General features: G+C 35.0%; 1 protein-coding gene across 4 annotated transcripts in view; it reads left to right on the top strand.

Moving 5' to 3' along the window:
* The first annotated feature begins 211 nt into the window (after window positions 1-211).
* Window positions 212-23,633, top strand: part of LOC128203575 (polyamine-transporting ATPase 13A3-like) — a 30,247-nt gene continuing 6,825 nt past the window's right edge. Inside the window, exons 1-24 of one of the 4 annotated variants that reach the window (XM_052905049.1) lie at window positions 212-385; window positions 5,086-5,152; window positions 7,241-7,408; window positions 7,754-7,812; window positions 8,283-8,361; window positions 8,540-8,625; window positions 9,186-9,330; window positions 10,301-10,435; window positions 14,547-14,613; window positions 14,893-15,024; window positions 15,374-15,550; window positions 15,655-15,800; window positions 16,273-16,473; window positions 16,689-16,750; window positions 17,272-17,416; window positions 18,590-18,706; window positions 19,409-19,565; window positions 19,911-20,031; window positions 20,396-20,520; window positions 20,848-21,053; window positions 21,408-21,521; window positions 21,968-22,047; window positions 22,512-22,664; window positions 23,117-23,213. In XM_052905049.1, the coding sequence (XP_052761009.1) occupies window positions 5,108-5,152; window positions 7,241-7,408; window positions 7,754-7,812; window positions 8,283-8,361; window positions 8,540-8,625; window positions 9,186-9,330; window positions 10,301-10,435; window positions 14,547-14,613; window positions 14,893-15,024; window positions 15,374-15,550; window positions 15,655-15,800; window positions 16,273-16,473; window positions 16,689-16,750; window positions 17,272-17,416; window positions 18,590-18,706; window positions 19,409-19,565; window positions 19,911-20,031; window positions 20,396-20,520; window positions 20,848-21,053; window positions 21,408-21,521; window positions 21,968-22,047; window positions 22,512-22,664; window positions 23,117-23,213 (2,817 nt within the window). In that variant the 5' untranslated portion in view covers window positions 212-385; window positions 5,086-5,107. Of the gene's footprint in view, window positions 386-1,577; window positions 1,612-3,795; window positions 3,910-5,085; window positions 5,153-7,240; window positions 7,409-7,753; window positions 7,813-8,282; window positions 8,362-8,539; window positions 8,626-9,185; window positions 9,331-10,300; window positions 10,436-14,136; window positions 14,147-14,546; window positions 14,614-14,892; window positions 15,025-15,373; window positions 15,551-15,654; window positions 15,801-16,272; window positions 16,474-16,688; window positions 16,751-17,271; window positions 17,417-18,589; window positions 18,707-19,408; window positions 19,566-19,910; window positions 20,032-20,395; window positions 20,521-20,847; window positions 21,054-21,407; window positions 21,522-21,967; window positions 22,048-22,511; window positions 22,665-23,116; window positions 23,214-23,633 lie in introns of those variants that run through there. The other 3 variants (XM_052905051.1, XM_052905050.1, XM_052905052.1) reach the window with 3 other exon arrangements.

The following is a 23,633-nucleotide window of genomic DNA, read 5'->3' as shown; positions in this document are numbered from 1 at the left end:
CATATCTGTTCGCTCATGACTCGCATCGTTTTGATAATGCTGGATGTTACACTACTAAGATACGAGGATTGATAATACTTTGACCGCATAGTTGTATCACCTGTATCACCTGTATATTTAATCACAAGTCGGGTTGTCCTGATTAAAAATTCAGCCTTTGCTTTAATTTATATCTATCTGGAGTTGAAGGGTAAAACATTTTACTGATCACATAGTGCATACATTCATTTACGGAAACATACAATTTCTCAACCTACGAAGGATTTATTGATGCATTTTCAAATAGATGGATCGTTGCATCTTTAATGTTTGAAGTTTATAAAACCAAAATAACATGTGAACTGTTTACAATGAAATAAAATAGTGGAGGGCCAACTTTTTACAGGTACGTATTTACATTTATACACTATAACATTTACCATACATTCAATTAACATATTGAATTGTATACAATGTACACAACTTAACGTTGTAAATGTTTATGCAATTATTCCTTTAATATTTATTATTACGATGTTCGGTTGGTATTTTTCCATCATGAGCCAATCAATAAGTTTATTTGATAATGTTGCAACGACAAGTTGTTAACAATAACATTGCTCCGCTGGTGCTTTCAATGGTGTAATTGTTCCGCCGATACCTGTTCCGTCAGCAAGTGGGTTCATATTACTCCCAGTTATCGTACATTTCATATAATGTTTTGCGGGACTCAATTTGGCTGCCCTTTTAGTTAAATGAATGTGGTCGATAACAATAGATTCTCATATACTGAAGTTTAATAGTTTAAAAAGTACAAATATTTCATAAAATGCTAGCGTCTTTAGATTTTTTTACGCTTGCCATCCTGCCAAAATACAGCATTAAAACACTCATATAATACTACATGATGTGTTAAAAAGACCATATTTATGTTAGCCCTGATCCAACATAGTAGGTAGAACGAACAATGTTATCCAAACGTTTACAGCAACAATAAATTAAACACAGTTACACTACTTATAAGGCTTCATTTTAGATTTCCTTTACTAATCTCGTTTTGACAAAGATTTTGTTCGTTCAATTGTCCTTAGGTTTTTGAAATATGTGTCATGTGTTTGCTTGTGTCTGTCATCATCATCTTTCCATTTGCCTAATACTAAAAAATATCATCGCACGTTTCAGTATGATACATACCAAATATTGCTTTATTCGGGTCTGCTTTAAGAATGTATATTCTTTCGTTTATTTCCGTCTCGTGAACATAGACAGAACATAAAGTCACACATATCAGATTTTATCACTATATACAACTAAATCTGACACTGAATCTTTTCAAAAGGATATAATAAACTATGCTAGCGTCACAAGATGCACCAAAGATTATCCTAAAAACAGGTTAAACGAGAAGGGTTTATACATTTTTGTTTAGTAGGCATAATAATTTGGTGCATCCTGTAATATTTAATTTGGAATGATAATATAAAAAAGTCAAAGCTTGAGTATGATCCATGCATATTGATGTATCAAATTTTCAATAATATAATACATATTATATAAAAGTTTATTGTACATGAAAGGGATAATAATACTAAGGGAATAAATTACAGTGTTACAAGGATCCTTCTCAAAAATGTAAGTTATTGGTTTGTTAGTTACTCAAAAAATCAAACATTCTTTTCTAAAACTATGCATAAAGGACTTATTTTAAAATTTAACATTTCATAGCAGACTTGTGCACTAACACGAACTAAATCGAATGTTAGAGAATATATTAATGAACTTTTTAGTAGCCGGTAAAGTAACAAACTCTCGGTTAAGCTTACTTGCCGAGGTATACAAATTATCTCTAATTGTTTGATATATTGGGCATGCCAACAATGTATGTTATTTCAGTATATACATGTAGACACACCTATACATTCTTTACTGTCTATTGGGTCAACCATTACCATATGATGCCCTAGGGTATTGGTATTGGGGAAAGGTCAGCATATTTTTAGGGTTTTGATTGAACCCGCTAATGCAAAGAGCGTACCCAGGCTGTAATTTTAGCGACCGATAACGTAATTGAAAACTTTAGTAACTTAACGCATTGGCGGGTATACTTTGGTCGCATTTGTACAGCTTGTACTGTGTCGTTTGCTGATACACAATGAACATCTACTACCTTGGATCATATGCATTAGATCCAGGCAGTATATTCACAAAGGATCCGTGGTCTAGTGGTAACACACTTAACTATCAATCCAGGGGTCGCAGGTTCGACTCCCCGTTGCATCACTAAAAATACTTATCGTCTTCCGGGAGGGACGTTGAATGGGGTCCCATGTGACAGTGCTATACACTGGTGCATGTTGAAAAACCAGGGTAGCTCTAACCAGGGTTACATTCCGTATGTGCACTATACTGCAAAAACCCTAAATGACTATCAATCTTAACGGAGCACTCGCCGAATGGGCAAGGCCCGAGTGCGATTATAAATAAGCTTACATACACACACATCCACAAAGTTTATTTGGTTGTGACAGTTTGCATCTTAATTACATCTTGAGCTTTACTATACAACCAATGTATCGAGTTTAAATTCAATTCCGCCTTTACCTTATGTTATTTATCTTACGGAGAGATCAGCTTTAACGAATGCCACTAATATGTGAACCTTTGGTTTAATGTACATATTTCTTCACCAGCGCAGGATTAAATTTATTGATGCGTTTAGGTTAAGGGGATGATTCATGGCACTTTAAATGCTTCAAGTTTGTAAATAGTTAAGGATGCTGGTATAGGAGGGAGAGATCACATTTTATACAAATAAATTGTTGTTTGAGTTTTATTAAACGAGTGTCCCATGATACGTATTGATATGAACGGGTCTTTGCAAGTATTAATCAATTCTAGTAAACGCATTACAAATAATTTCATACCAAAAACATCGAATGTAATATTAATGATTTATTGCCTAATATGACAATGACTTTATACTTAAAAGTACCTAAATATTACTTATACAGCATGTATGTTCTTTCTTTACATTTACTTTTCTGTACTATACAACAAATGAACTAATATGTGTTCAGTTTCCATTTACGCCAATAAACATCATAGCACATACTTGGCCGCCCTCAAGGACAATGTTACGATCTGCCTGTATCAAGTTGACTTATTGTTGCCTTATATTCTCAGTAGCTACTTTTTCTGGATACAAAACACAGCATCGTCATTGTCTTGGTCAAATCAAACACTCGTTACAATAAGCATACATAACAATTGAGCACTGACCATCATACAGTGTTTTGCCGCTTATTTATGTTACATTAATTTTGCATAGATAAGCAGTCTGTTTGATTCAAATATAAGTTTTGTTTTAGCAAATATCATTTTTAAGCGATTTACCATTAACCAACTATGCATTTAGGTACTAAATTTCATAATGGACAAACATTTTACTAATAAAAGTAATAGTTTAAATGCGAGCAAGTATATTATCAAATATTGAAAGAAATTTACGAAGCATTGTTTAAATCTTAAATAAACAAAAGATGTGAGATGCCAAGATTTCTGAACTGTTTGTTTTATAACGCAAGTAGTCAATGTGATTTCTTTTTATCGGGGGTACACTGGGTAAGGGGGGGGGGTGATGGGGACACTATGATGTGTTATTCGGGTAGATTTAGGAGGGTAGTATATTGACACAATTTATTCCCTCTCACTAAGAGTTATCAAACACAGTAAAACTGCGGTTGTTCGAACAGGCGGTCGCTCGAAAACCGGTGGTCATAAGAGGTGGAAACTAAATCCCGACCATTTTTCCTTCTATTTTCATATAAACCATACTATTGCTGGATCGAAACCTATATAAGCCAAGGAGTCGAGCACCATTGCCGGTCCCAAATACACAGAACGTGCGCAAACCCTTATGATTACATCGAGGTCATTATTTTACACAAGTTGAACAATTCAATGAAAGATGGAAGTGAATTTGATCAGTAGTGAAAACCGAAATATTACCGTTTACGCATGGCCGCTAATACTTTATGGGCATTTGAGATGATAATTGTGAAAAGATAATGATGAAAATTTAATCATATTCTTATGTTGTTTGTTTATAAAATGTGCTGTTTTTTTGTACAAAGTATTTTTTATTAGTTTTTCTTTTACATTTTCAAATGTATTTTACGAAGCTTTTGAACATATGAATGATTTCCAAAGAGCAATACATAATCGGTGCCGAAGTAAACAAACTTACCACTTCAAACTTAACAAATATATTGTAAGACAGTTCATAACAGACTCAGTTAGAAACTTGGGTCGTTCTAAACATCGAATAACTCGAAGATAAAGCTTGGTCTCTGACGTCCTCGAGCGATCGAAGATTTACAGTATAGATTTAAATATTTCAGATATCTATTTAAGATCTTTTTCTTGAAAAACACATTTGATAAGAAAAAGGAAAAGCATGGTTTAGCGCCAAAATATAAGAAATCAAGCATATTTACTTATGAAAATCACTTAAATTGGTGCAATAAATGGAGTTATCATAAGAATATTCCTCTCAAAGTTCCCTCACATGTCCAGAACACCAGTCCAATTAAATGTTAAAAAGGACGGAGATTGACATAACTTATTCTTTAACGTGCATTTGAAAATACACATAACAAACTTTCAGTTTTCCTGATTTTAATTTAATCAGATAATTTAAGAAAAATACGAGAAAGAATTAAGATCACTAGGTTGCAACACACGGTGGAAGTCTACAATTTTAAATCTTATGCTAAAGCAAATTTTGTAAGACAACGATTTAAGGTAAACATTGTTTGTAAACGATTGACTTGAAGTATGTGTCATAGGGTGTGTTAGATTAAATAATTGTGAAAGCTTATTAGTATGTATTGTCAAAATAATTCATTTATTGCGACGCATGTTGTCAAAATTTACCTGAATTGAAATACGACAAAATTTGAAAAAAAAAATACTTCCATTTTACTGGTAAAACATCTTTCAATTCGTTTTGCATATATATTATTCCTTATGAACAACAAAGAAAACAAGAAATATGTGTACTTACAATTATATAATATGAAGATATTTCCTGGTGTTTATTTACAGCTGACACGCATAAACAACAGCCATGAAGGGCAGGACTTGCCTTAACCAAGGTCAGGATGACGAAATGGTATGTCACTTATGAACTTAGATTTATACGTAAATAGTTCCGTCTAATAGAGGTTGACATCGTAGGACTGAATTGTGTGTGTTGTGTTTTTTTAAAACAAACTCTGGTATGCCGTCTTCAGAAGTTTCAGGAAAAGCTTTTATGATTAGAATAGAAACTGGGAGACCGCTTAACATACCAAAAGATGATGGTATATGTGTTTTATTGTTATGATATTGAACATATAACTGTCTTATATTGTCATGCATTTTTTGTCTATAGAAAATATTACAATATAAGTGGACAACATTTGTTTAATTGGTACTCTGCTGGTATAGATTTAAATATGACTTTTATAACCTTATGAAAACAACCAATTATGAGACTCTCAGTAAGTTGTCTTTCTATGTATATCATCTTCTTTTAGAAATTAACAATTAAAGGGAAACAATCATGTTTAGATATAGATGCTTGAATTCCTTTTTCTTGACACAACTCGTATATAATTTGTTGTATGATGTATGTCACGTATTTTTGGTCGGTGATTACTAAATAAATTTCTTTACTTGACTTGATTTGTCATACATATTTGTTAAGACACAAAAGTTTTTGGAAAAAATAAATAAAATAATATTTAAAAAAAAACGAAGCTTGAAGCATGTGTTCTGTTTTTAAAATTACTATCTACCTGTCGATATCAATAAAAAATTCTGATAATTTGACAATAGCCCTTATTTTGAACATAGTTTGAAGACACATTATACTGTCGAGTGAACAGATAGTTATTCGACAGGATAACAGCTTTAAAATAACGTTTGACATAAGGAATCATTCCTTAAAATATAGCGTATATAATTTCAACTGGGCTAATGTTGCAAACCAGAAATATGTAACAAAGCACTTACATACTTATATAAAACATTAATGTGTGCTAATACCAAATATTGATAGTTATTTACAAAGCAAAAACAAGAAATACAAACTATTAATTACGTCATGGTTATCTGAAGCATGTATTTTCCAAATAAATTGGTAAATTCGGCACAATCGTATAACCTTCTTATATAAGAAGTGCACAATAATAACACTAGGCAGATACTTTGTTATATAATTAATAAAATTTGAGAAATACCGAATTTTGATTTGCTGAATTTAAATGAGAATGGACCAGTAGACGCCTATACATTTGACCACTCTGTGGTTCGTCCGTTGGATAATATATCTGACAATTCTTATGCATAATTTAAATTATCTACCCTTGAACATGTTTCAGTATCGTTAATACAGGTATTGAAAAACATTTTCTGAAGATTTTTTCTGATATTATATGATATTTTGATGAATGTGTCCACAGACATGAATATAATGTGTTAACTTACATATCAAGCACAATAGTAATGACAAAAGTTAGCATTACATTTAGTTCTTTATAAGTAAAGTATTCTTTATAAGCGGAAAAAAAGTTTTTAGCATTGACAGCAAGTATTTCTGTACCGCTGTGATTTTAACAGAATGAAGTATTGCATGCGTTTACAATGAAAACTGCTATTGAATCATGCTTATATATGTATGCAGAATACCATTCGCCAGCATTTCTCTTTTTATTTTATTATGTTGTTAAACAAACAAAAAATGTCCAGATTTGGAAATATGAAACGTTTCTTATATAAAGTTTAATTGCATGCGTTTTTATTCACACCTTGATCTCCTACGACAAGACAAACGCATCTCAATCGAAAATAAACAAGGCATTAAACCTAGGCCGTAATTGCAATGGTTTCCGCTAAACTTGATATGTACCCAAATAAATGGTTTGATGCCACACAGTCGCATAACCACTTATTTTGTGTAAGTACATACTAACAACCATTTACCTTTTACTGGTCTACATAATATTGTGTAAACTACCTACCTCTATTTAGCCGAATCAATAATGGCTGACTGCTTATTTTCTGATCTAAATGTACAGGCAAATTTGAAATATACTGCCTTCTCATCGGACAAAATAATATGTTGACCACTAAAAACCATTCATATTAGAAATATAATTTTGATAGCAAACGCTACAAAATTCACGTAGAACAATATATCGTTTCAATGTTTATACAGGAAATCACTGGCTATACTCGAAATACTATCAGAACTGGGGTTATTTGGTTTTTCATCGTCATCACTGTGGGACTACTTCGATTGTTTTTCTACTGGCTTCCTCATCTGATGATCCGTGCCATGTATAGCGAGTGTAGCCTAGACTTGGCACAAGTCGTTATACTTAAAGTAAGGAGTACTTTAAAACTTCAATCATTGATTTCAAGATTCAAGAAGAACACGAGAGTCGCACCCACCCAATCATAATTGTGTTCAAATGAACTTGTTTATGTCGTTATTGGAGAAAACAGCAGAATGCGCTATTTAATGCTAAAAATGCAAGACATGATACAACAAACAATTTCTTTTATTAAGTAAATGCCTTTCAAATAGTACCAAAATTGAATTCACATTTAAAAAAACTTAGCAAATTAAGGTTGTTTGTGGGTCGGATTATTTAACAATATTACAGTGCATGTTTGTCCTTCGTTTGTTTAGTGATAACTTATGCTTATTATTACTATTTTCCTTCAGGACGAGTACGGGCAGTGGTTCGTCTCTAACGTAATGACGATCGCCAGGGACGTTACGAAGTAATTGGAAAATTTACAATTTGGACTCGTTTGGTTACATGGAAGGTTTAGATCTATGAAGTAACATGTACATTTTAGGTCTTTTTTGTAACATTTGCAATTGAAACTCCTTGATTTACATGTACCATTTAGATATGTTGGGTAACAAGTACAATTTTGATATTTTGGGTGACATGTGCAATTCAGATCCATTCTATGATTGAGTTACATGTACGATTAAGATCTATTGAGTTATATGTACAATTCAGATTTATTGAGTCATATATGCAATATATCTGAATATATATTAGTCACATATATGCTCTTGATAATGTGATCTGTACTTTATCAGGTAAACCTGGTTGCATCCTTAACAACTAAGCATATTAATAAGTATTTCTTTGAAACAACACTTCACGATTACTCAACTGAATGTCTTTGCAGGACTTACCATCTTTAAATATTAACGATCTTTTATTTTTATGCTGTAGAGTCTTGGGGAAGGGCAAAAGCGAAGGTATGGTTTCACACGGAAGTCAGGCACTGCTAGCTGACGCCGACCAACAACAAGTTAGTCACTTTGCCGCTAGTAGAAGTATTTTATGTTGGGCTTCGAAAAAGCAAAGAATCTTAAAAAGTGTGATACATGAATTGGGAATGTTTAAGCATTTTTGTCAAACTATAATGTTACTGCTTCAACTTCTACCAAAACAATATATATTGAGAGGATACTGTTGTTGTTTTTCAGTATTCCCAGAACATCAGCCGTTATTTCGTGACAAAGAAAATGAAGTACATTTGGAACCAAGAGTCTTCAATGTTTTCCAAAGTCAAGTGAGTGAACAAATTTAGTTTCACATAATATATGTAATAGGACTACATCTGATATAGATACATAGCTGTTCTTTCAAAATATATGATTTAAATCCAAGCATTCGGAAATCATGAGATCATATAATTCGTACAGTTATTGAGGTAGTATGAACAAGCACTTTAAAACACTCACAACATCTGCAAAAGTTGTCACAGGGTATGTCAATGAGTTGTGTTATTTAAACAAATTTGTTTACAAGTCTTTGTATGTTCTTCTGTAGATGTAATTATTAGTATCTAGTATGTACAAGGATGTATATAAGAAGTGTTATCGCGCTCTCCTCACGGTGATGTTTTGATTATTTGATGTTTACTTATATACATATCATGCATACGTGGCCAACGATTGATAAGTATATGTATATGAATATATTTGGAAATTATGTTTATTATTTAAGTATGCTCATCAACCGGAGGCCTTAATGAGTTGTTATAACCTATTCAATGTTTGTTTGAGGAACACAATCAATAAAATGTGCATATATGTAAACATTCACAAAAATATCAGTTGTCAATTACAGGGGCATTGAAGAGGATGTGACTGTGAACTATTTCCACGATACTTCCTGTCTGTCGTTCACGGACGTGTCCAGGAGACGTATGCTATACGGCTTCAATTCAGTAGATATACACGTCACACCAATCATAAAGCTCTTGTTTAAAGAGGTATAATCATTGTACACCGAAAATTGAAGTTTTACATTTCAGTTGAATACACTTACGTTAGGAGGATGGAATATAACCAAATGATCAGAGCTTTTTTAAGGAAACAAATTTGTTAAACTTCCATTGTCATAAATATGGTTCCCAGTGTCTCTAAATATATACCATTGTCCTACCGCTAATATATGTGTTAGATAGTAATGAAAAAGTTCTGCCTTAAACGTTAACAATTAAACTGATAATCACAATTTTATTTTAACACAGGTCTGTATACTCGACCCATTTTAACTTAGGCTATGTGCAGACATGGAATTGCACGATTTCTGAAAATGTATCAATGTATCTTCATTTTTATTGACTTTAAATACTCAAATTTAAATACCAATTATTAGGCTGAGAGAAGAGTAGGCAAAATAGCTGTATGACCAATCATTAACGGTTAATATTTAGAAACTATTTTGCTAATATTCAATACACGCTGCACACGTGAGCATATGAAATGCATTACTGAGATTGCAAGTCGCGACGTGTATGTGTACTGATACGTAAGGGTACCAGTACATGTAACAGTTACAGCTGTGGTAAAACGTCCATGCAATATGTACAAGTTGCAGCTCAGGTTACTCAAACATGTAAAAGTTGCAGCTCAGGTACTCGTTATTGTAACAGTTGAAGCACAGACTACACGTGCATGTAACAGTTGCCGCCTAGGTTACTCGTACATGTAACAGTAGCAGCTAAGGTTACTTGCACATGTACCAGTTACAACTCAGGTAAAAGTTGTTTATAAAATTAACAACCTTAATTTAGAACTTTTAGGCTTACTGACTCTTGAAAAAAGGACATTTTCACATGATTTAAAGGTATCATTATGAAGTTGCTCAACGACCAAGGCTGCGATATCATGCGATATAGTGTTTCCCAACCTGTCTTTATGTTTGTAATAATAAAATCTGCTATATTTTCTTTGCAGGTGCTGTCACCATTCTACATCTTCCAATTATTTAGTTGCTCACTGTGGTATGCTGATGAATACGAATACTACGCATCCTGTATTGTATTTATCTCTGTCTTGTCCATCACCGCAACTATATACCAAACAAGAAAGGTACGTCCCGCATTGTACTATCTCTGTGTTGTTCATCACCGCCACTATCTACCAAACAATTAATGTACGTCCCGCATTGTACACATATCTGTGTTGTTCATAATCGCCACTATCTACCAAACAAGAAAGGTATGTCTCGCATTGTACTCTTCTCTGTATTGGCCATCACCGCCACTATCTACTAAATAAGAAAGGAACGTCCTGCATTATACTCTTCTCTGTGTTGTCCATCACCGCAACTATCTACCAAACTAGAAAGGTAGGTTCCGCATTGTACTCTTCTCTGTGTTGTCAATCAATGACACTTTTTACCAAACAGAAGAAAGCTTAGTCCAGTCACTATCAAACAACTTAGAAAGTTTAGTACTGTATTGTACTCATGTATGTGCTTTCAACCACCGTCTACCATTTTAGCAATGATTCTTCTGAAATACACACATATTGTGTTGTCGATCTTTTTCACAATCTACTTAACACGAAAGACTTCGTTCTGCATTACACTCACTGTCTCGTCGCTCACTACCACTGTTTACTAAACCAGAAGGGATTCATCCTGTACTGTACTCATATCGATGTTTCCATCACCACCACTGTCTAACAAACTAACAAACCTGTACTGTACTCATATCTGTGATAGTCATCACCACTAATGTCTACCAAACAAGAAGGGTTCGTCCTGTACTGTACTCATATCTGTGTTATCCATCACCACCACTGTCTACCAAACAAGAAGGGTTCGTCCTGTTCTGTACTCATACCTGTGTTATCCATCTCCACCACTGTCTTTCAAACAGAAGAGTTCCTCCTGTACAGTACACATATCGATGTTGTCCTTCACCACCACTGTCTACCAAACAGAAGGGTTCGTCCTGTACTGTACTCATATCTGTGTTATCCATCTACACCACTGTCTATCAAACAAGAAGGGTTCGTCCTGTTCTGTACTCATACCTGTGTTATCCATCTCCACCACTGTCTATCAAACAAGAAGGGTTCGTCCTGTTCTGTACTCATACCTGTGTTATCCATCTCCACCACTGTCTTTCAAACAGAAGAGTTCCTCCTGTACAGTACACATATCGATGTTGTCCTTCACCACCACTGTCTATCAAACAAGAAGGGTTCGTCCTGTACTGTACTCATATCTGTGTTATCCATCACCACCACTGTCTATCAAACAAGAAGGGTTCGTCCTGTTCTGTACTCATACCTGTGTTATCCATCTCCACCACTGTCTATCAAACAAGAAGGGTTCGTCCTGTACTGTACTCATATCTGTGTTATCCATCACCACCACTGTCTATCAAACAAGAAGGGTTCGTCCTGTTCTGTACTCATACCTGTGTTATCCATCTCCACCACTGTCTTTCAAACAGAAGAGTTCCTCCTGTACAGTACACATATCGATGTTGTCCTTCACCACAACTGTCTTCCAAACAAGAAGGGTTCGTCCTGTACTGTACTCATATCGATGTTATCCTTCACCACAACTGTCTACCAAACAGAAGGGTTCGTCCTGTACTGTACTCATACCTGTGTTATCCATCTCCACCACTGTCTACCAAACAAGAAGGGTTCGTCCTGTTCTGTACTCATACCTGTGTTATCCATCTCCACCACTGTCTTTCAAACAGAAGAGTTCCTCCTGTACAGTACACATATCGATGATGTCCTTCACTACCACTGTCAAACAAACAGAAGGGTTCGTCCTGTACTGTACTCATATCGATGTTGTCCTTCACCACCACTGTCTATCAAACAAGAAGGGTTCGTCCTGTACTGTACTCATATCGATGTTGTCCTTCACCACCACTGTCTATCAAACAAGAAGGGTTCGTCCTGTACTGAACTCATATCGATGTTGTCCTTCACCACCACTGTCTATCAAACAAGAAGGGTTCGTCCTGTACTGTACTCATATCGATGTTATCCTTCACCACCACTGTCTATCAAACAAGAAGGGTTCGTCCTGTACTGTACTCATATCGATGTTGTCCTTCACCACCACTGTCTATCAAACAAGAAGGGTTCGTCCTGTACTGTACTCATATCGATGTTATCCTTCACCACCACTGTCTATCAAACAAGAAGGGTTCGTCCTGTACTGTACTCATATCGATGTTGTCCTTCACCACCACTGTCTATCAAACAAGAAGGGTTCGTCCTGTACTGTACTCATATCGATGTTATCCTTCACCACCACTGTCTATCAAACAAGAAGGGTTCGTCCTGTACTGTACTCATATCGATGTTGTCCTTCACCACCACTGCCTATCAAACAAGAAGGGTTCGTCCTGTACTGAACTCATATCGATGTTATCCTTCACCACCACTGTCTATCAAACAAGAAGGGTTCGTCCTGTACTGTACTCATATCGATGTTGTCCTTCACCACAACTGTCTATCAAACAAGAAGGGTTCGTCCTGTACTGAACTCATATCGATGTTGTCCTTCACCACCACTGTCTATCAAACAAGAAGGGTTCGTCCTGTACTGAACTCATACCTGTGTGTTCCATCTCCACCACTGTCTTTCAAACAGAAGAGTTCGTCCTGTACAGTACAAATATCGATGTTATCCTTCACCACAACTGTCTACCAAACAGAAGGGTTCGTCCTGTACTGTACTCATATCTATGTTGATCATCATCACCACTGTCTACCAAACATGAGCGTTCATCCTGTACTGTACTCATATCTGTGTTGATCATCATCACCACTGTCTACCAAACATGAGCGTTCATCCTGTACTGTACTCATATCGATGTTATCCTTCACTACCACTGTCTACCAAACAAGAAGGGTTCGTCCTGTACTGTACTCATATCTATGTTGATCATCATCACCACTGTCTACCAAACATGAGCGTTCATCCTGTACTGTACTCATATCGATGTTATCCTTCACCACAACTGTCTACCAAACAGAAGGGTTCGTCCTGTACTGTACTCATATCTATGTTGATCATCATCACCACTGTCTACCAAACAAGAAAAGTACGTCCTGTACTGTACTCATTTCTTTGTTGTCGCTCACCACCAATGCCTACTAAACAAGAAGGGTTGGTCCTGTACTATACTCATATCTTTGTTGTCACTCACCACCAGTGCCTACCAAACAAGAAGGGTTCGTCCTGTACTGTACTCATATCTGTGTTATCCATCTCCACCACTGTCTAACAAACAAGAAGGGTTCGTCCTGTACTGTACTCATATCTGTGTTATCCATCTCCACCACTGCCTAACAAATAGGAAGGGTTCGTCCTGTACTGTACTCATATCTGTGTTATCCATCTCCAACACTATATTTCAAACAAGAAGGGCTCGTCTTGTACTGTACTCATATCTATGTTATCCATCTCCACCACTGTCTAACAAACAAGAAGGGTTCGTCCTGTACTGTACTCATATCTGTGTTATCCATCTCCAACACTATCTTTCAAACAAGAAGGGTTCGTCCTGTTCTGTACTCATATCTATGTTATACATCACCACTACTGTATACCAAACAAGAAAGGTTCGTCCTGTATTGTACTCATATATGTGTTGTCCTTCACCACCACTGTATACCAAACAAGAATGGTTAGTCCTGTTCTGTACCCATATTTATGTTATACATCACCACCACTGTATACCAAACAAGAAAGGTTAGTCCTGTTCTGTACTCATATCTATGTTATACATTACCAGCACTGTATACCAAACAAGAAAGGTTAGTTCTGGATTATACTCATATCTACTCTATCGATGGTTCGCCACTATCTACTAAATAAAAAAGGGTTCGTCTCGCATTGTCTCTGTGCTGTTCATCATCGTCACTAAATACCAATCAAGGTTCGACCATTACTGTACTTATCTTTGTTTGTTCGCTGCCGCTATCTTCAAGAATATTTCGGTTCTTAATTTAGGCTAATATAATGTTTATTTATTTTTCACAGTCTCCTTTCTTTTAAATGTTTCGATAGAAAATACCATATTTAATCCAACGATAGACACAATTGTAAAACATTTATCAATCTCTGATCCTGTATTGTCTTTGACCCATTTTTTTAAGATCCCAAGATGTTGATATTTATATTGAAAAATAAACAATAAATTACATTAAATTTTAGATGCAACGAGCTCTTCGTAATACAGTTCAGTCGTCAACTATCGTTTCAGTGATAAGAAACGGAAATGGTAGGTTATATGTTTTTTGTTACTCTTCATTATATTAATTTATATTTTTTGTTCATGATAAATCTGGACATAATTACTAAAATAATAAATTAATAATGTATTTACATTTATATTTTAACTCTTCAACACGGGGTCGAATATACTTTCCCCGAACCATGATTCCTTAATAGACTTTTCAAAAAGAAGTAGAATTTTGCGACAGCGATATATAAGGTTTTAATAAACTATAACCTTTTCTTCAGTCTTAGGGTAACACAATAATAATATGTTTTACAACAGAAAGTATGGATATCAGTTCTGAAGACCTAGTGCCTGGTGACGTCATAGAAATCCCACGTAACGGATGTCTTATGCAATGTGACGCCGTTCTTATCACCGGAAGTTGCATCGTAAATGAAAGCATGCTTACTGGTATCGAATAAAATGATAAACATTATGATTTTATAATTAATCGTTGATTTTACCTTGTCCGAGTAATGATAATCAAATGCAAACATATAGCAAAGTGACAACTATTATTTCGAAAATAAAAATTGTAACTGTAAACATAACTATTTATGTATCTGGCTACTGAAGCAATATTCAATCATGATATTTCACATGTAAAACTGTATTAAAAATATGTTCTATTAATTCTCATATATAAAAAGTACAACGTGCATACTGAAAATACGTTACCAATTACTTTCATGTTGTCTCAACTTTATGCCGGTTTTGAAAAAAAGTTATTGTATCTCATCCTGCAAATTTAAAACGTCAGGTGAGAGTGTTCCTGTCACTAAAACACCGATTCCTAATCCGCGGTTGACTCACGAGGATAGCCGAATGATGTTTAGACCTAAAGACCATGGACGTCATATCCTGTTTTGTGGAACACACGTGATACAAACTCGTTTCTATGGAGGTCATAAGGTTAAAGCCGTGGTCTTCAGAACAGGTAAGTGATTTGTATGCAAATAAAATGAATTGCTAGTGCGGGTTGACTTAATTGACAAATCATGTATTAAGAGTAAAACTTATTAAGGGGAATGTTTATTGTAGGTTTCTCCACGGCGAAAGGCGAATTAGTTCGCAGCATCCTCTATCCTAAACCTGTGGATTTCCGGTTCAATCGGGATACATACAAGTTCGTTGGGATCCTCGCGGGCGTCGCATTCGTTGGCTTTGTCTACACGATTGTTCTGATGGTAAGATGTGTTTTCGTTTGATTTAAACACTATCTATTTCAATGAACCCTTTTTCAAGATATACAATGTTTAAGTATATTCAAAGGATTTACTCAGTAATACATTTGGATTTGGTAGAAATACAAATGATCACGACGCAAATTATGTTTTGCTTTGATAGATGAGTTTCTGTTAAAGTCTCCTGTCATTGAAAATTAATTTGAGTTATATTCACTTTCATCCATTACTCTGATTCACACATACTTTTACCAGTTTACATTTAGTATATTTGACAACTTAATTTATAACTTAACGTTCATATCTGTATTATTGTACGATTTTATGTTGCACAAGATATGGCAATAATATCGATTTTAATTTGAATGTAAATGCTAGAAAGCAGTCAACGATTTTTTTTTGTTTTACACGCATATATGTACTTTATAATAAGAAAGAAATTATTACCTTAATCATTTTTTATTTATTCTTATAGGTGAATAGAGGTGACGCTGCTGGTGATATCGCCCTACGAGCCCTGGACCTTATCACAATCGCCGTCCCCCCGGCTCTACCGGCGGCCCTCACCGTCGGTATTGTGTTTGCACAAAGCCGACTCAAAACTGCGCGAATATATTGTATCAGTCCACGGAGTATCAACGTGTGCGGAGGGATAAACACAGTTTGCTTTGATAAGGTTTGTGTGACAATTCACTATACGGGTTGCTTAATCTCCACAGATGCACAACTTGTCAAGTTTTTATTTACTATATAATTTGAAACTCAATCACACAACGACTTACATATTACAACAACATATCAAAAGTAAATGCAAGTCAACACGAACAGTAATAATATTCAATTTACACACCTCACATTAAGTTTGTGATACAATAATTTGACTTATTTCAGACTGGCACTCTAACAGAAGACGGCCTTGATATGCATAGCGTGGTACCAGTAAATGATGAGAAGTAATGAAATCCTTATAGTGTCCTTAATTCGGCTGTAGCTTATCTCTGTTACATTTCTCTTATACCCTGGCTCTCTAGTGTATGCCGTGTTTTTTATGATATGTACTATTCATTAAACCGTATTACCTTAACAATTGTAATCAATCATGTAATATACTTGAATCGACCAATACCTCCAAACAGCTGTGTCCAGTCTTCAGCTCAGACAGCTTTTAATTTTATTTAAACCCATCGTGTGACTACTACGATAACGTTCGCATTCTTTCGACCGTTGCTCCATAAGCGATTTCAAATATTTCTGGCTAATCCGTTGAATAAAGATTTATGCTACTTCGGGCTTTTTTGGTTTGTTTACAGTTCCATTTTAAAAGTACAAACTGAATTGGCTATGATTAATATAAAGTAACTTTTAAATACTAACAAAATGTTTTAAAATCAAGTTAAAACTTAATTTTAACTAGGATTGATCATTCAAATATGTAGTTGTTACTTACTTTTATAAGTGAACATCTTGTTGGCAGGTTTGAGCCGGGCATCACACATTTGAACCTGTTGCCGAGATGCAAGTTTATGACAGGAATGGCTACGTGCCACTCATTGACGATAATCGACGGTGTTTTAAGCGGGGATCCACTCGAACTAATTATGTTCGAGTCAATAGGCTGGGTAGGTGAACGTTGAATGAAATATCGTTGGTTTGTCTTACATGAACAGGTTCATTGGAGGTTCACTCGAACTAATTATGTTCGAGTCAATAGGATGGGTAGGTGAACGTTGAATGAAATATCGTTGGTTTGTCTTACATGAACAGGTTCATTGGAGGTTCACTCGAACTAATTATGTTCGAGTCAATAGGCTGGGTAGGTGAACGTTGAATGAAATATCGTTGGTTTGTCTTACATGAACATGTTCATCGGTTATCCACTTGAACTTATTATGTTTGAGTCAATCGGCTGGGTAGGTGAACGTTGAATTTGTCTAGCATGAGTGGGTTCATTGAGGATCAATTCGAACACATTATGTTTAAATCAATAGGCTTGGTAGGTTAAATGAAAAAAGTGTCTTTCTTTAAATGTGTAGGTTCGACAATAGTAGGTAATATTTACTCGAACCAGTACCCGAGTCATTAAAATGATCACGAGGTATTTGAGTGTAATATCTGTTTTGTACTTTGGTGTCAATGATAGCATTAAATAAGAAGCGATGTATAGGTGAATGGCGTTGCAATTGTTCTGAACGCTAGCCATTGTCCTATTTATTAACCGTTATGATGGAGTTTATTTATAAATTAAAACACTCTCAAATATAGTACAATGAGATAGTTACTTAACATAAATAACCAAAACGTATATAGTAATGCGAAGAACTTGCTTGTGGATACCGATGATAAAAATGGCAAGGTCGACCGTAAATATTTGTGTATTTATGTCATGTTTTTGAATTTCTAAAACAACTTTAGGACTCGCGATAGATAAACGTGACTTATGTTTATGTAATAATAAATAACATTCGAGTAGGGGTTGATATATTAATTATTCGATGAACATTACAGTGTTTATAACAGTTGTTAGTATTTTTAAGCAAAGAATCTGTCTAAAAGGTAAAGACAATGACACAGAGAAACAGAGAAACAAAAGGTACAAATAAAACAGATCGACCAGATTATATATCAATACATGTTTTTGCTACTGCATTGGAAACAGCAAATGTGTTGGGTATGTCGAAACGAACCCGTGTACTTAAACATACTCAACATATCGAATAATGAGTTTTGGCTTTTGGATATAACGTTATATTAAGGGACAAAAGAAAGTCACATAGTATTAATGTTGCTTATAGGAATTGAAGGAACCCACGATGGAAGAGGGGTCAAACTTTGACATGATCTGTCCAACTATCGTCTATCCGAAATCGTCCTCACTTGTGCAGTCCGCAGATCTGACCAGTGGAAACGTGGTATTGTTTAGTTTTATAACATAATCAGTAAATTTTTGATTAAATAGATTTGACTTAGTATGCAGATAATGTTCACTGCAAGCGTTTTTCTATCAATATTTTGTTCGTCTATTAAAAACGTGGACCCTCAAGTTGTTTACCACTGGCGCTCAAATAAGGTAGTAAATAAGATATAAGATACAAGATACAAGAATCAAATTTAAAGTCGGGGATGTGTTAACAAGAAACATTAGCTCAATGAGTTTTTTTCCGACATAAAATAAACGAGTGAACATAATACAATAATAGTTACGGATTCCAAAAAGTACCATCGCTATTCCGTCCCGCGAATTCTGAAATATCCATGGCAAATACTGCGATATTTCTTTGTTAAATGTCGCATCTTCTGTCAATTTGTACAGTACAATATAATGTAAAAGCTTTCCGTAGTCAATAAAAAAATGCGCCGATTTAACAAAAAAAATCACGTCTTCTTCTCCAGACAGATCTATAAAAAAGAAGCGAAGTAAATGCCAAAACACGAATCTATTTCTATCGAATAGAAAATAAAAACAACAACATGAGTTTTCCAAAATGCGAAATAGTAGCAAACAAATGTCGCGTTTTTCATTTGGCAATTAATAAAACGAAATAAGGGATCGCAATGACCCTAATAGGATTACGCACATAGTTATGAATAGTATTAAATATTTATATACATAGGTGAACTCGGAAGAGGTCGGCATAGTTCGCCAGTTTACGTTTTCATCGAGCCTACAGCGTATGTCGGTAATCGTACGGCGATTGGGGGCCGAACATTTTGAAATATTCACGAAGGGTGCTCCAGAAATGATTGCCTCACTATGCGTCACAGACACTGGTATAACATGCATTTACTTATACAAAAGTATAAAAAAAATGTCATAACGTTGTTGCATCTAATTGATGAGCTTCAATTGTTACAGTTACACTATTCATGATCAAGACATGAACATTTAGACGAGGCATATTGTACAAACAATTATTGATAAATTATATCTCTAAATAAGAATAAAACATTAAACGATACTTTGAAACTGTCCATGTAATTGTTGGTGCAGCGCTTGCTGTAATTAAGTTATTTCTAGTGATCCCGAAGAATCCGAAAATATCTGATCCCCAAGAAGTCAATTATAAATTGCTTTGGGTATATGCAGGCAATCGAATTTTGTTCATTTGTTTTCAGTTCCCGACGATTTCCACGATATCTTGATGAGCTACACGAGGCACGGGTTTCGTGTGCTTGCTCTTGCCTACAAACCTCTTCCAGAAAAGCTCAAGTACCCTAAACTGCAGAGAATAGAGAGGTACAGTTTCAACTGTAAAAGACGTTTAAACGAGGCTTACTCGTACCGTCTACGTCCATCTTTTATATTGTAATATCGTCTGTTTTACATATGTTACCTGTATGACGTCAGTGTGTGTTTTAAACATATGTACTCTTTGTATTTATCTGAATCACATATAAAGAGACAAACCTAGTACTGAAACATTTTACAATGCACGTAGGCCTAATAAATGCACAAGGACTGTCACAATACATCGAACACAGAATACAAATACATTTTAATGAATAATATATTTGTTTGACAGTATTAGTTTCAGTTAATAAATATAAACGCATTTATCTTTTTTTTCATTTTTTTAAATCATCAACTATTTGTGTTGCAGGGAGCAGGTTGAGAGAGGTTTAACCTTCCTTGGCCTTATAGTTATGGAGAACCGCTTGAAGCCGGAGACCACACCCGTTATCAGAGACCTGAAGGACGCTAACATTAGGCCGATCATGGTCACGGGTATTGTTAATAAAATGTTCTGTGTTTTTGAAGCATGGTATTCTTATCTTTTCATCTATTGCAGTATTATGACCAGAGCACTAAAATAAGCTTGAATTCCGGCGTACGGTTTTCGTAGTCTGAAGTGAAATATTAATTTAAATGTTAGAATATAACCTCCAAATACAGCAGATAATGCTGAAAGTGCTGATGCCAATCCTTAATACTGTCGCATATATTTTAGTATATTGAAGAAGCAATAGTTATTAATGATGAAACTAGCCCTACGTCCATTGATAAAAACTGTTTGCAACAACTTATTATGCGACAATTAAACTTACATTTTAGGTGACAATATGTTAACGGCTCTGAGCGTTGCTCGTGAATGTTTCTTCGCGGAGGAGAACGAGAAAATCATCCTCGTGCAGGTGTTCCCGGCGCAGTACAACGCAAATGGTGACGTCATGGAACAAGCACACGTGGAATATGTGTACACGGATCCACGGACTGATAAAAAGGCAAATCGAATGCACAAGGAGAAGCAATTCGATATGGTACTTATATGTTCAAATTATATGTTGCTTTAGACTCTGAGTTAGTTGTTATTATTGAGAATCATAAATTGTTTAGCATTTTAGGAATATTGTCATTGATATTAAAGACTGTAATAATAGTATTCATTTAAACCTAAGTATCGAAAAACAGGGTAAATCAAAACATGAATCAAACTTTGAAACCAAATTGTGAGGGTCGCCTGAATCTTTTTCGGTGGTGGTATGCCTTTTGCATTTCTTTTATTTTCTTATCGGTACTGTTATGTACTTTTACGAAACTTCAAATTAAATTAAACAAAACCCCTTTATTGTAAGAATAGCTTAAAGTTTTAAGATGACACTCAATCCTTACAGTTACCGATGGAGCTGAGAGATGCAGAGCTTGGCACAGGAAAGAAATATCACTTCGCGGTAACTGGCAAGTCTTGGAGTTTGCTCAGAGAAAGTTTTCCAGAATTAATTGACAAGGTGATTATGCTTATCATATAACAGTTAAAAATAAGAAATGATGCACGTTTCGAAATAATACACGGTGGTCTTTAAGTCAATAAAATGTTTATTGTTTGTTGCATAACACATTCCATGAATCACATTTAAGTGTATACAGGCGCGCTAACCTAGCAACATGCCACAAGCCGTCATGAAAATTCCGCATCTTCAAGTCGACCTGCAATTCGACATTAAAGATGAAGCAAATGTGTGACATTCGACCGCAGGGATTAAATTATGACTTCAATTTAGCTTATATTCGAGATAAACAAATCGACAGAAGTGGAAATGTTTTATCTAGAAATGTGACCGGGAAATAAGTTCGACATTATCAGTTAATCAAACTTAACGGGTTTCGAGTGTATGTATTAAACTACAACGAACACCATACATCATCACTAGTTTAGTTTTTGTGCCTGTTGTAGATTGTTGTACGAGGAACGATATTTGCTCGCATGTCGCCAGATCAAAAGGCACAACTTGTTGAATGTCTACAGGATTTAGGGTGGGTATGCTTCATTGGATGGAGTAGTATTGTATGTTCACATTCCCCTATTCCTTATCATAGATAACATTTGACGTTAAAGGCTTTATTTTTAAACTCAATATTGCACTCCGATTTGATTAGAGCTGCGTTATATACGAATTAACAAATTTCAGCACGTTGTCGATTGCTAGTATATTTCTTGAAGAACAGATAGTGAATTGCAGATTGTGAAGATTCTGCAAACTTAAAATGATTGACTAGCAATTATTTAAAATTGAGATAAAGTAATGATTTCTGTAACATTGCATTTATGAACTTTTTACTTAATTACTTAATACACAATTCATTTCATTGTATGAAATGTTTTCAACTAGAAATCAGATAATTACTTGCGTGACGTACTATACCACCTATGATTGGATTAATTTGAAAAACCTTTTTAGAAATGTTTACGTTTATATATCCGCCATGTGTCTATTCAGCTATTACGTTGGTATGTGTGGGGACGGGGCGAATGACTGTGGCGCTCTTAAGACGGCGCATGCTGGCATATCCCTGTCGGAGGCAGAGGCGTCTGTTGCCTCTCCGTTTACTTCAAAGACGCCAAACATCTCATGTGTACCTACAACTATCAGGTTAGGACCCATATGGAGAGGCAATAACTTTTGGGATTATCCGAAAAGTCGTTTCAGTAAAGAACCTTAGTCATAAATGAAGTACTAGTAGTCTGAAATATGTTTAAGAGTCACACATGTTCAACTAAAGTGTTTTTAAAGTTCTCTTGTGCGTTTTCATTTGTTAAATGAAATACGCTTAATGTCTTAGTTTCGAGAGTTTTAACAGCTTAGATCAACTAAGATGCTTATTGAAAGAAACCCCTAAAATATGAACTGAGTATTGAGAACGATACTTTAATTTAATTTATTTAATTGATGTACCGTTGCGTTTCAAGATCAATGCGTAAATTTAAATCTCCATGTAATCGTTGTCATAATAAATTTGAAGTATGTTTAGTTTACATTCAGTTATCTCCTTAGTCGCCGTTCAATTAGATGCAAGAAAGGTTATGACTTTGTTCGACTTTTAGAGAAGGTAGAGCGGCCCTTGTCACCAGTTTTGGAATCTTCAAGTATATGGCATGTTACAGCCTCACACAGTTTGTGTCAGTGCTCCTTTTGTACTGGGTAAGTTGTTCGCCCCAGCTCGTGTCTCATTTGTATTAAAACAGTCAATACATATCTAAAACATTATACACAATTATATCCTAGAAACATAGTATAATCAAGTGTTTGAATAAAACAAGACTAAAATAATCTCTCCTTACTTACATGGGTAAATGTAACCCAAAACCTCTCTCTACTCAGCTTCCACTTCTAATACTGCAGACTGTTAGGCTGTGATAACAAAATGCAATGTTACATAAAGTGCAGAGAATAAAATGGTAAATGTCAGTCCGTAAAGATTCACAGAAGAAATTGTTTGAAGCAGAAAGAGTACGAATGATGAAAAATCCATGACACATTGGAACAAGAAAACCAATAACACAAACCTGTAATGAATAATTGACCAAGTATAAATTAATTGTATCATTTCATAGAATTAGT

This window comes from Mya arenaria, chromosome 9, assembly GCF_026914265.1.
Source record: "Mya arenaria isolate MELC-2E11 chromosome 9, ASM2691426v1".
Lineage (NCBI taxonomy): Eukaryota > Metazoa > Mollusca > Bivalvia > Myida > Myidae > Mya > Mya arenaria.
This window is presented reverse-complemented; position numbering and strand designations above follow the sequence as displayed.